Here is a 14002-nt window from a genome sequence, read left to right on the forward strand (position 1 = left end):
TTTATTTACTGATTTATTTCCTCCTTTAGCAGCAGCTAACGCTAACAGCTTAGCTAATGAAATAACTCCTCATGGTTTATTTACTGATTTATTTCTTCCTTTAGCAGCAGCTAACGCTAACAGCTTAGCTAATGAAATAACTCCTCATGGTTTATTTACTGATTTATTTCTTCCTTTAGCAGCAGCTAACGCTAACAGCTTAGCTAATGAAATAACTCCTCATGGTTTATTTACTGATTTATTTCTTCCTTTAGCAGCAGCTAACGCTAACAGCTTAGCTAATGAAATAACTCCTCATGGTTTATTTACTGATTTATTTCCTCCTTTAGCAGCAGCTAACGCTAACAGCTTAGCTAATGAAATAACTCCTCATGGTTTATTTACTGATTTATTTCTTCCTTTAGCAGCAGCTAACGCTAACAGCTTAGCTAATGAAGATGACGTACACCAACTTCTAAGGAGTTACTGCTGCTCCTTTCTGAAAGATGAACATTATTGTTCCCACATTACTTTGTTAGCTGAAGCTTTCTAGCTGAACGGTTCCGTTCTGTAACTCAGACAACAAAATCTGTGGGAAACATCTCAATAAGGCCTCAGAAAAGTGCATGAAAAGCAGAATATGTCACCTTGAAAAACAAACAACTTGCATCGACAGAGTTTGTGTTTGACTGACAAAAAGAAACTGCTGTTCTGTCTTCCTCACAGTCACGGACACAGAGCCGACAGGTAACGCCTCAGTGTTGGCCTCCCGCCTTCTTCTTCTCTCCTCCCGTCCTGCATGGCTGCACATGCACACGCACACATGCACACGCACTTCTTCTTCTGCTGAACTCTGAACACGAGGCAGCAAAAACTGTCCCAAAAGTTTAAAGATGGGTCCCAAAAAGCTTCATTTGAACTTGAACCCTCGCCTCCGGTTCCCCGAACAAAGGCGTGTTTTAAACCCGCCGTTTGGGCTTCCCGCCTGTTTCTGAGTCTCAACCATCTGGTTTTAACTGAGAAGACTCTAAATGAAGGTCTGAAACAGAGTAAAGCTCGATTTGGAACCAACTTTTATGCTTTTTCTTTCTTAAAATCGCTGATTTCTGACAGATTTTCTTCATCAGTTACTTTTTAAAAGACAGAATAAGTTAAAACTCTGTTTTCTGGCACCTGAGAGCCAGTTGTTTCCTTCATTCATGAGGCAGTCCCTGTAATCCCCGATAGATGTTGGTGTTTTTCCTCCTCTGTTAAGAGCTGAGCTCTGCATTTTAAACACATTTAAGTGGCCTGAAAGGAAGCTTTGGACCACACAGAAAGGGAAATACAGCAGTCAGACCAACCTCCTTTGGTCTGAATTATCTGTGACTCCTTCTTCTTCTTCTTGATTTGGTGTAAAAGCATAAAAGCAGCAGCTGGTTGAGGCTGAAGCACCTGCAGCTCATTTATTCAGAGAAGAAGAAGAAGAAGAAGCGTCAGATCTTCTCCTGCTTCCATCGTGTTGCTCATTCAGACGCTCGGCTGGTTATTTTCAGGCTGCTGCTCTCGTGTTCTGCACCTGCAGCCCCACCTGCAGCTCCACCTGCAGCTCCACCTGCAGCTCCACCTGCAGCTCCACCTGCAGCTCCACCTGCAGCTTCGCCTGCAGCTCCCCCTGCAGCTCCACCTGCAGCCCCACCTGCAGCTCCACCTGCAGCTCCACCTGCAGCTCCACCTGCAGCTCCACCTGCAGCTTCGCCTGCAGCTCCCCCTGCAGCTCCACCTGCAGCCCCACCTGCAGCTCCACCTGCAGCCCCAACTGCAGCTGCACCTGCAGCTCCCCCTGCAGCTCCACCTGCAGCCCCACCTGCAGCTCCACCTGCAGCCCCAACTGCAGCTCCACCTCCTTCCCCGTTGCGCAGCTTGAGCATGAAATCCGGCGGTTCTGCTGCAGATCAGACTGAGGCCTGCAGGTCGGGCTGCCTGCAGGCCTCAGTCTGTCCTTTGATTCCATCTCTTCTTTGTCTTCTTTCCCTCCTTCAGCTGCTTCTGTCTCCATCACAGCTGCTTATTTGAGTTGGTTTCTGTTTTTCAGGACCGATGGCAGGCGCTGGTCTCTGGCCTCGTTGCCTTCCTCTGGCTATGGAACCAACACCCCCAGCTCCACCGTCTCGGTAAATATCTTTATGGTCTTTATGAAAATAAATGATTTGTTCCTTTACCCACAATGCTCCTGTGTTCCCACGCCCCCCCTCTGATGCCTGTGTACCCCAGCTTTCTGCTTCTTTTGCTGACCTCCTTCCGGATCAGCTCAGACTTTTCACCCTGAGCGAGACTTGGTAGTTTCCAGAGTTGAGCTGCTCGTCCTGCCGAGCAGAACCGGACCCGGTCCGGTCCGGTCCTGGTCGGACCCCCGCAGTAGCTCCAGAGCTGGTGGTAATCTGTGCTCCCTCTGTGCTCCTCCTCTCACAGTCCTCCTGTTCATCTCAGGAGAAGCTGCACCAGCTGCCCTTCCAGCCCACGCCTGACGAGCTGCACTTCCTCACCAAACACTTCAGCTCCGAGAGCATCACGGACGAGGAGGGCCGGCGCTCCCCCGCCATGAGACCGCGCTCCCGCAGCCTCAGGTAGGAGCTCTGAGGCACAGAGTCAGATAACGTGAGCCTCTGAGGCGTCCTCTCAGTCGGGTTTGATGTTCTGATGGCAGAAGATTCATATGAATTACACCCTGGAGATGATAAATGAAATCAGAGGAAATTGTTTGGGTGGATCCGATAAAGATGAGTGTAGAAGACGGGCTCGTGTCCTTTTCTTTCACCTGTAGAGCTTCAACAACTTGTTGAACACTGAAAGTTAGTTTTCAGCCTTTTCAGAGCAGCTGAATTATTACTGAAACATATTAATCCATCCAGCTGATTTAGATATTTTCTGTTTTAATGTAATTGATCATTAATTATCACTGATTTATTCTCTAATTGTGTGTCCTGTCGTAAGTTTCTTATTGATTTCCCAAATAGTTTGAATTAAAACTGTTAAATTAATTCATTCAGAAGCTCCAGCTCACATGAATCATGACGTCGTTAATGTGCGGTTCGAGCAACCAGGAACCCTGTGGGGAACCCTGCAAGGAACCCTGCAAGGAACCCTGCCAGGAACCCTGCAAGGAACCCTGCCAGGTACCCTGCCAGGAACCCTGCGGGGAACCCTGCAAGGAACCCTGCCAGGAACCCTGCAAGGAACCCTGCAAGGAACCCTGCCAGGAACCCTGCGGGGAACCCTGCAAGGAACCCTGCCAGGAACCCTGAGAGGAACCCTGCAGGGAACCCTGCAAGGAACCCTGCAAGGAACCCTGCAAGGAACCCTGCAAGGAACCCTGCCAGGTACCCTGCCAGGAACCCTGCGGGGAACCCTGCAAGGAACCCTGCCAGGAACCCTGAGAGGAACCCTGCAGGGAACCCTGCAAGGAACCCTGAGAGGAACCCTGCAAGGAACCCTGCCAGGAACCCTGCGGGGAACCCTGCAAGGAACCCTGCCAGGTACCCTGCCAGGAACCCTGCGGGGAACCCTGCAAGGAACCCTGCCAGGAACCCTGAGAGGAACCCTGCAGGGAACCCTGCAAGGAACCCTGAGAGGAACCCTGCAAGGAACCCTGCCAGGAACCCTGCGGGGAACCCTGGCGCTCACCTGTCCACCTGTGGCTCCTCCCATATTCCACCTGTGCTCCTCCCATATTCCACCTGTGGCTCCTCCCAGATTCCACCTGTGCTCCTCCCATATTCCACCTCCTCCTGTCACTCTCAGGGTTTTCTCTCCTGACCTCCTCTGCTGTTCCCTGCGCTCAGATACTGAATCGAGGCGAGACGGAGGCGCCTGCAGCGTATCTGATGCGAGTCGCGCCGTGTTTGCTGGTGGATGTCAGGCTCTCTGTGGAGCTGACGGATAACCTCATATAAACCTGTTAGTTCTGAAAAGTGGGAGGTAGAGAATGAACATTTCACACTGAAGGAATTAAAAAGTTTGAGATGCTCTGAAACTCTCCAGGTGAAACGAGGGAGAAGACAAAGCTCTGTAATTATGAGGTGACGTCCCTCATGAGCAGAGAGCCTCAGATTAGTCATTAAAGGGCTCCTAATGAGCCGCCTGCAGGCTGCTGACAGATAAATACCCAACAGAGGCCCGTGGACCCGGTTCAGACTGTGAGGGAACTGCAGATGTGAAGAGGCAAATGAAAAAGAAATGAGCTGAGAGGAGAAGTGGTGATTAGATCCAGAAGAAGAGAAAGAAAAAACAGAGTCTGAGCAGCAGAGAGCGGTTTGTTTTATGACTCGAAAGGAAAAGAAGGTTCAGCTGATCCAGAGTCCTGATCAACAGTTCTGCAGCTTTCTGAAACCTTTAAAGTGTCCTGATCAACAGTTCTGCAGCTTTCTGAAACCTTTAAAGTGTCCTGATCAACAGTTCTGCAGCTTTCTGAAACCTTTAAAGTGTCCTGATCAATAGTTCTGCAGCTTTCTGAAACCTTTAAAGTGTCCTGATCAACAGTTCTGCAGCTTTCTGAAACCTTTAAAGTGTCCTGATCAACAGTTCTGCAGCTTTCTGTAACCTTTAAAGTGTCCTGATCAACAGTTCTGCAGCTTTCTGAAACCTTTAAAGTGTCCTGATCAATAGTTCTGCAGCTTTCTGAAACCTTTAAAGTGTCCTGATCAATAGTTCTGCAGCTTTCTGAAACCTTTAAAGTGTCCTGATCAACAGTTCTGCAGCTTTCTGTAACCTTTAAAGTGTCCTGATCAACAGTTCTGCAGCTTTCTGAAACCTTTAAAGTGTCCTGATCAACAGTTCTGCAGCTTTCTGAAACCTTTAAAGTGTCCTGATCAACAGTTCTGCAGCTTTCTGAAACCTTTAAAGTGTCCTGATCAATAGTTCTGCAGCTTTCTGAAACCTTTAAAGTGTCCTGATCAATAGTTCTGCAGCTTTCTGAAACCTTTAAAGTGTCCTGATCAACAGTTCTGCAGCTTTCTGTAACCTTTAAAGTGTCCTGATCAACAGTTCTGCAGCTTTCTGAAACCTTTAAAGTGTCCTGATCAACAGTTCTGCAGCTTTCTGAAACCTTTAAAGTGTCCTGATCAACAGTTCTGCAGCTTTCTGAAACCTTTAAAGTGTCCTGATCAACAGTTCTGCAGCTTTCTGTAACCTTTAAAGTGTCCTGATCAATAGTTCTGCAGCTTTCTGAAACCTTTAAAGTGTCCTGATCAACAGTTCTGCAGCTTTCTGAAACCTTTAAAGTGTCCTGATCAACAGTTCTGCAGCTTTCTGTAACCTTTAAAGTGTCCTGATCAACAGTTCTGCAGCTTTCTGAAACCTTTAAAGTGTCCTGATCAACAGTTCTGCAGCTTTCTGAAACCTTTAAAGTGTCCTGATCAACAGTTCTGCAGCTTTCTGAAACCTTTAAAGTGTCCTGATCAACAGTTCTGCAGCTTTCTGAAACCTTTAAAGTGTCCTGATCAACAGTTCTGCAGCTTTCTGAAACCTTTAAAGTGTCCTGATCAACAGTTCTGCAGCTTTCTGAAACCTTTAAAGTGTCCTGATCAACAGTTCTGCAGCTTTCTGAAACCTTTAAAGTGTCCTGATCAACAGTTCTGCAGCTTTCTGAAACCTTTAAAGTGTCCTGATCAATAGTTCTGCAGCTTTCTGAAACCTTTAAAGTGTCCTGATCAACAGTTCTGCAGCTTTCTGAAACTCTTTCACAGTTTTTCTGCTTTTTCCCTCATCTTCAGTCCTTGTTCCTGAGCATTTTCAGTGTTTTTTCTTTGTTCAGCCACTTAACTCTGACCTTTGAACCCTTCAGGCAGAAAAAAGGCTCCTAACTCAAGGGATGAACCAGTGTTGTGTCGACACAGAACAGACAACTTAGCAAAGTTAAAGGCAGCCGACATCCAAAGAAGAGCTTTGGGATGTCCTTCAAGAAGCCTGGAGAACTATTCCTGAAGACTCCTTAAAGAAAGGACAGAAAGCTTGTCTCCGAGGGTTCAGGCTGTGTTGGAGAATAAAGGAGCTCAGACCAGAGATTCACTTTAAAGCTGCTGAGAACTGAGAAAAAACTCTGTTTCTGCCTCAGATTCTGGGTTTATGTTCATGTTTGAACATGTTTCAGTGAATCTCTGCAGCTGCTTCCTGTTTTTATATAAAATATAAAGATAAATGAAGCTGATCAGGACTCTGCACAGTTCTGTAAACTGTGATCTGAGGTTTGAAGGTTTTGGTGCTGCCAGCAGACGCCTCAGTGAAAAACAGCCTGATGATTCCCACCTTTAACATGTTTTGGTTTCAGTGGCTTGATGGATATCTTTGTGATGCTGAGGTTTCCTGGTTCCTCAGCTCTAACTGTCTCGCCTGATTTACTCCACCGGCCATCTCTCTGCATATTGAGCACCTTTTTCACACGTGACATCAGCACTTAGACAGAAAGCAGCTCATCCACGTCTCCATCTCTGCGCCTTCACTTCAAACTAAAGCTAAAAACTTCGTCTCTGCGGTCGTTTCTCAACATAACGGCGGAGATGTTTTCACAGAGACTGCCGCCGGCCGCCTTTTATTCCCCATTACAGCAGAAATATGGCCGTGTCCTAATGATCCTTTGTCTGGTGTCTGCTGGTATCCATCCAGAGGAGTTCGTCCGCCTGAATCTGAACAGAGATTTATTTTAATCACGGTCTGCGTTACAGAAGAATAACACAAAAGAAGAAGAAGATACTCAGGCTGTGCCGAACAGCCTCGGGCTTTGAATCCCTCACAGCTCGCTGCCAGGCGCCGGCGGGACGGATTGATTTCTCTTCCTGTCTTTGGTCGGGGTGAGTGACGCGTGTCACTTACAGCTGAACGTGTGAATAATCAGTTCGTTAGCGGCGCCGCTCGCCGTTAGCAGCCTTCTGAGGAAAGGAGCAAAATCTCACAGTGACTCGAACATCTTTGACAGTTATTGACCCAGAAAGCTGCTGCAGGCGGGCGGATCGGAGCTTTTTCCCTCAGAATAAACACATGAGCAGCTGAAATGATTAAGTCTGGAAGTTTTCTTCTTCTTCTCTTCAGAGTTAAAGCAACGCGGCAGAAGTTTGTGAACCTCTCTTTTTGTTTTTATCGCACATTCTCGGGCCTGAAACTGGCTGCAGCTCGCCGCTGTTTGGATGGCGTCTTTGTGGCCTCGGCACCATGAAAACAAGTTCACGTGCACGGCTGTTCACGTGCACGGAGTTGCATGATGATTCTTTTATTTCCTTAAATTCGGTTATTTGTTTGTGTCACTTTTAGACGAACTTTAAACGTTTTTCTAAACGACTCTTCTCACGAGTTCTGTTTGTTTTACAAAGAAATGACTTATTTTGTCTTTAAATCACCAAAAAATGCTTCAACGTGTTGCAATTCAGCAAGATGGCGGCGGCTCCGACGGCACCATGTTGGAAACAAAGCAAGATGGCGGCGGCTCCGACGGCGCAATGTTGGAAACAAAGCAAGATGGCGGCGGCTCCGACGGCGCCATGTTGGAAACAAAGCAAGATGGCGGCGGCTCCGACGGCGCCATGTTGGAAACAAAGCAAGATGGCGGCGGCTCCGACGACACCATGTTGGAAACAAAGCAAGATGGCGGCGGCTCCGACGACACCATGTTGGAAACAAAGCAAGATGGCGGCGGCTCCGACGGCACCATGTTGGAAACAAAGCAAGATGGCGGCGGCTCCGACGGCACCATGTTGGAAACAAAGCAAGATGGCGGCGGCTCCGACGGCGCCATGTTGGAAACAAAGCAAGATGGCGGCGGCTCCGACGACACGATGTTGGAAACAAAGCAAGATGGCGGCGGCTCCGACGGCACCATGTTGGAAACAAAGCAAGATGGCGGCGGCTCCGACGGCACCATGTTGGAAACAAAGCAAGATGGCGGCGGCTCCGACGGCACCATGTTGGAAACAAAGCAAGATGGCGGCGGCTCCGACGGCGCCATGTTGGAAACAAAGCAAGATGGCGGCGGCTCCGACGACACGATGTTGGAAACAAAGCAAGATGGCGGCGGCTCCGACGGCACCATGTTGGAAACAAAGCAAGATGGCGGCGGCTCCGACGGCACCATGTTGGAAACAAAGCAAGATGGCGGCGGCTCCGACGGCACCATGTTGGAAACAAAGCAAGATGGCGGCGGCTCCGACGGCGCCATGTTGGAAACAAAGCAAGATGGCGGCGGCTCCGACGACACGATGTTGGAAACAAAGCAAGATGGCGGCGGCTCCGACGGCACCATGTTGGAAACAAAGCAAGATGGCGGCGGCTCCGACGGCACCATGTTGGAAACAAAGCAAGATGGCGGCGGCTCCGACGGCACCATGTTGGAAACAAAGCAAGATGGCGGCGGCTCCGACGGCGCCATGTTGGAAACAAAGCAAGATGGCGGCGGCTCCGACGACACGATGTTGGAAACAAAGCAAGATGGCGGCGGCTCCGACGGCACCATGTTGGAAACAAAGCAAGATGCCGGCGGCTCCGACGGCACCATGTTGGAAACAAAGCAAGATGGCGGCGGCTCCGACGGCACCATGTTGGAAACAAAGCAAGATGGCGGCGGCTCCGACGGCGCCATGTTGGAAACAAAGCAAGATGGCGGCGGCTCCGACGGCACCATGTTGGAAACAAAGCAAGATGGCGGCGGCTCCGACGACGCCATGTTGGAAACAAAGCAAGATGGCGGCGGCTCCGACGGCGCCATGTTGGAAACAAAGCAAGATGGCGGCGGCTCCGACGGCACCATGTTGGAAACAAAGCAAGATGGCGGCGGCTCCGACGGCGCCATGTTGGAAACAAAGCAAGATGGCGGCGGCTCCGACGACACCATGTTGGAAACAAAGCAAGATGGCGGCGGCTCCGACGACACCATGTTGGAAACAAAGCAAGATGGCGGCGGCTCCGACGACACCATGTTGGAAACAAAGCAAGATGGCGGCGGCTCCGACGGCACCATGTTGGAAACAAAGCAAGATGGCGGCGGCTCCGACGGCACCATGTTGGAAACAAAGCAAGATGGCGGCGGCTCCGACGGCACCATGTTGGAAACAAAGCAAGATGGCGGCGGCTCCGACGGCACCATGTTGGAAACAAAGCAAGATGGCGGCGGCTCCGACGGCACCATGTTGGAAACAAAGCAAGATGGCGGCGGCTCCGACGGCACCATGTTGGAAACAAAGCAAGATGGCGGCGGCTCCGACGGCACCATGTTGGAAACAAAGCAAGATGGCGGCGGCTCCGACGGCACCATGTTGGAAACAAAGCAAGATGGCGGCGGCTCCGACGGCACCATGTTGGAAACAAAGCAAGATGGCGGCGGCTCCGACGGCGCAATGTTGGAAACAAAGCAAGATGGCGGCGGCTCCGACGGCGCCATGTTGGAAACAAAGCAAGATGGCGGCGGCTCCGACGGCACCATGTTGGAAACAAAGCAAGATGGCGGCGGCTCCGACGGCACCATGTTGGAAACAAAGCAAGATGGCGGCGGCTCCGACGGCACCATGTTGGAAACAAAGCAAGATGGCGGCGGCTCCGACGGCACCATGTTGGAAACAAAGCAAGATGGCGGCGGCTCCGACGGCACCATGTTGGAAACAAAGCAAGATGGCGGCGGCTCCGACGGCACCATGTTGGAAACAAAGCAAGATGGCGGCGGCTCCGACGGCACCATGTTGGAAACAAAGCAAGATGGCGGCGGCTCCGACGGCACCATGTTGGAAACAAAGCAAGATGGCGGCGGCTCCGACGACACCATGTTGGAAACAAAGCAAGATGGCGGCGGCTCCGACGGCACCATGTTGGAAACAAAGCAAGATGGCGGCGGCTCCGACGACACCATGTTGGAAACAAAGCAAGATGGCGGCGGCTCCGACGGCACCATGTTGGAAACAAAGCAAGATGGCGGCGGCTCCGACGGCGCAATGTTGGAAACAAAGCAAGATGGCGGCGGCTCCGACGGCGCCATGTTGGAAACAAAGCAAGATGGCGGCGGCTCCGACGGCACCATGTTGGAAACAAAGCAAGATGGCGGCGGCTCCGACGACGCCATGTTGGAAACAAAGCAAGATGGCGGCGGCTCCGACGGCGCCATGTTGGAAACAAAGCAAGATGGCGGCGGCTCCGACGGCGCCATGTTGGAAACAAAGCAAGATGGCGGCGGCTCCGACGGCACCATGTTGGAAACAAAGCAAGATGGCGGCGGCTCCGACGGCACCATGTTGGAAATAAAGCAAGATGGCGGCGGCTCCGACGGCACCATGTTGGAAACAAAGCAAGATGGCGGCGGCTCCGACGGCACCATGTTGGAAACAAAGCAAGATGGCGGCGGCTCCGACGGCACCATGTTGGAAACAAAGCAAGATGGCGGCGGCTCCGACGACACCATGTTGGAAACAAAGCAAGATGGCGGCGGCTCCGAGGGCACCATGTTGGAAACAAAGCAAGATGGCGGCGGCTCCTCCGACGGCACCATGTTGGAAACAAAGCAAGATGGCGGCGGCTCCGACGGCACCATGTTGGAAACAAAGCAAGATGGCGGCGGCTCCGACGACACCACGTTGGAAACAAAGCAAGATGGCGGCGGCCCTCTGGGGTCATGTGATCTCTTTTCTGGCTCGTTGCAGGAATCGTTTCCTCTGCTGAACTCAGAAAATGATTCCTGGATGTGTCAGATCGCTCAGATAAATCCGGCCCTCCTCCTGATTTCTTTGGTTCGCCGCAGCGTTCAGGATCGATGTTAAAACCCTCGCCTTCGCCGGCAGACACTAAACCGACTCTGCTGCTCGTGGTCTTTGGTCACAGCTCAGGAATCTGCAGCGCCGCCTTCCAAAAGCAGCTAAACCTCACCGCTTTATCCAGTCTTTCTGTTCACTTTTATTGATCTGAACCCTTTAAACTTTGCTGTATTTGACGCTGTTTTGCTGCTCAGGGCTTTAAAAATAAACTTTACTCTCTAAAAACACGCGATCCTGACTATTCAAAGCAAGGCCACAGCTGATCTTGTGGGGTGTTATTAATCAAACTTGCCGTCAGCTGCTGTCGTGGCGCTCAGCCGTCTGCTCGCAGTCCAATTACCTGCTTAATTGGACTGAGCTGCCGACGGATGACTTAAAGCATTACCTCATCGGACAGGCTGCCGGTGACTCATCCTCAGCCCAAAATAATCTGTGTTTGCTGCTTAAAACCAGGAGAAACACACATTCTTATCCTCATTTCTATTTTCCCAACAAACGGCACAAACTGGATCATTTCACGCTGCAGGCGAATGTTTACCGTCACAAACTGATGGAAGAAATAAAGCAGCGAGATAATAAAGCCCAGAAATAGCTCGGAATGAATTTTCCTGCCTCAGACACGCTCTCAGCGCCTGTCACCTGTCATCATCTCATATTCTGCTGGAAGTGAGACATGGAAAGGTCAAGGGTATTGCTGCCGCCGCCGTTCTGCCTCCCAGCAGAGGAAGGTCGGTTCTGCTGGTTTTATATTCAGCTGGAGCTGGAGAGTCAGTCTGTGAAACCCCTCTGAGAGTTTCTGCTTCTCACAGGCAGAAACACGCTGATAAAGAGGTCCAGGGGTCGTCCACATGATGCCGAGGTCCTGTTAGCGTCCGCTGAAGTGACCCGTCTGCTGAGCCCGAATCCTGCGAGGAAAGGAAAAGGATCGGACCTACTTTCTTTAGTTGGGTCAGAGCTGGGATTGTGGAGGAAAAGCTCAGTTCAGGCCGTAGAGAAGGCTTTATTTTTAGTTTTTTCATGTTAAAGTTTAATAAAAAAGGTCATTCGTTATCTTTAAGATACCAGGAAGAGCGGTTAGAACAAAAAGCCACAATTATAGCAGCTCTGAGAGCAATAAAAACAGATTTAAAATACAGAAAACTGACTTAAAGGAACAGCTGTAACATCTACTGCCACCTAGTGGTCAAACTGGAGATAGCATCCATCTCAACAAGCAGCTGCAGGTTTGGTCTCGAAAGAGGTTGATAATATGATAAATATGATTATATTCCTTCCATCAACTGCACATATTTACCCGACTGAACCGGTCAAATGGCGCCCTGATCCCGGCGCCGTTGGGCGAACAGGAGGGAGGTGGGCCAGCCTCGTGCCGCCATCCTTCAGCCTCTCATGAACAGAACGGTTCTGTAGGGTTTAAGCTTCTGTTGGAGCCAGATGTCCTCTGGTTTCCTGAAAGATTTCAGCTGCTTCAGTGAATAAAAATAAAAGCAAAAAGGAGTTTTTGTTGGATTCAGAGGTTCAGAAGCTGTCTGTTGCTCTGTTGCAGCCCCGGACGCTCGCCCGTCTCCTTCGACCATGAGATCATGATGATGAACCATGTGTACAAGGAGAGGTTCCCCAAGGTTTGTCCTGCACACACGTGCACACACACACGTGCACACACACGTGCACACACACGTGCACTAACACACGTGCACACACACACGTGCACTAACACACACTGTGAAGAGGAGGCTTCGATAGTTTGAACGAGGAAAATAAAAACTTTTCCTAAAATACTTGGAAATATCTTCACTGACCAACTTTATGATATTCAGAACCAGAACCTGCAGCAGAACCACTCAGTGAAAGCTGCTCCAGACTCATGTTTCCATCCTTCAGCTTCCTTTAATGACTCTTTTTAATGCTTTGAAGTTTTTCACAGGAATCTGAGTCCATTCCTGCTGAATCCCAGATTCCAGCTGCTCAGCTCATTGATCACTGATCACTGATCGGACCAATGGCCCGTCTCTGCTTCTCTTTGTTCTGATGGAGGCTCGTAAAAATCTGCCATGAATCCTGAAAATAATCAAATCTTTTCCAGAATTTCTGCTGTTTTACTTCAGCTTCTGACTTTCTGACTCACATTTTTGAACATTTTCTTTATCTGATTTTGTTTCTTGAATAAAAACTGATTTAAAATATTTAAAATGTGACGATTGTTCCGACGCAGACACACAAACTGATGGAAAGTTTTTTAAAAGGTCAACAAGAACTTCAGAGTTTTCACCAACCAGCTTCAGTGTTCAGAACCAGATCCAGAATCTGCAGCATCAAGACTTAACTGGACCCATGTTAACTGGCCTGTTATTGAGGATCTGGGACAAAATGAACCTTCTGCAGCAGCACCACTCAGTAAAAGCTGCTCCAGACTCATGTTTCCATCCTTCAGCTTCCTTTAATGACTCTTTTTAATGCTTTGAACTGAGTTTTTTCACAGGAATCTGAGTCCATTCCTGCTGAATCCCAGATTCCAGCTGCTCAGCAGTCCCTGGTTGTCTGGTTCTCCTCTTCATGATGCTCCAACATCTGCAGCAGGAGACAGATGTGGACTGCAGGCAGCAGCCGAGCTCACACACTCTGTGTGTCTGAAGCTGCTGGAAGTCCTGCAGAAGGAGGTCTGGCATCGTCCTGCTGAAATAACCACAGAAGTCACCTTGATGGCAGCATCTGTCTCTCCAGAACTCCAACATCCAGCTGTGCATCAGTGGTACCTTCACCCAGATGAAGCCCTCCATGCCCTGGACTCTGCTGCAGCCCCAGACCATCACAGACGCTGGCTTTAAACCTTCCTCTGAGAACAGCTGGATGCTCTTTCTCAGCAGTTTTTCCCAGAAGCAGCTGAAACGTGGACTCATCTGCCCACAGAACACGTGTCCACTGTCTTTCTGTCCCTCTGAGATGAGCTGGAGTCCAGAGAACTGGGCCGTGGTTCTGCTCAGAGCTGATATATGGCTTCCTCCTGGTGTGATGCAGCTTCAGCTCACATTTCTGGATGCAGCCGTGGACTGTGTTGAGTGGAAATGCTTTTCCCAGCTCCTCCTGAGCCCATGTGGCTGTATGGATCATGGTGGCCTGACGGTTTCTCCTGCAGTGCTGCCTGAGGGCTCCGAGCTCCTCCAACAGGGCTTTCTGTCCTTGGCCTTTCCACACTGAGACTTCCCCAGACTCCCTGAATCTGTTCCCAATATCCTGCTCTGTAGATGCTGAAAGACCAAAGTTCTTTC

General features: G+C 50.0%; 1 protein-coding gene across 4 annotated transcripts in view; it reads left to right on the forward strand.

Annotated features, from left to right (window-relative positions):
• Positions 1–14002, forward strand: part of mast2 (microtubule associated serine/threonine kinase 2) — a 154701-nt gene that overhangs the window by 114418 nt on the left and 26281 nt on the right. For 3 of the 4 annotated variants that reach the window (XM_072388825.1, XM_072388826.1, XM_072388827.1), the window contains 4 exons: positions 706–726; positions 2054–2132; positions 2431–2585; positions 12283–12358. In XM_072388825.1, the coding sequence (XP_072244926.1) occupies positions 706–726; positions 2054–2132; positions 2431–2585; positions 12283–12358 (331 nt within the window). The remainder of the gene's footprint in view (positions 1–705; positions 727–2053; positions 2133–2430; positions 2586–12282; positions 12359–14002) is intronic. The other variant, XM_072388828.1, reaches the window with a different exon arrangement.

Source organism: Leuresthes tenuis, unplaced genomic scaffold (genome assembly GCF_036924035.1).
Source record: "Leuresthes tenuis unplaced genomic scaffold, fLeuTen1.0.hap1 SCAF_7, whole genome shotgun sequence".
NCBI lineage: Eukaryota > Metazoa > Chordata > Actinopteri > Atheriniformes > Atherinopsidae > Leuresthes > Leuresthes tenuis.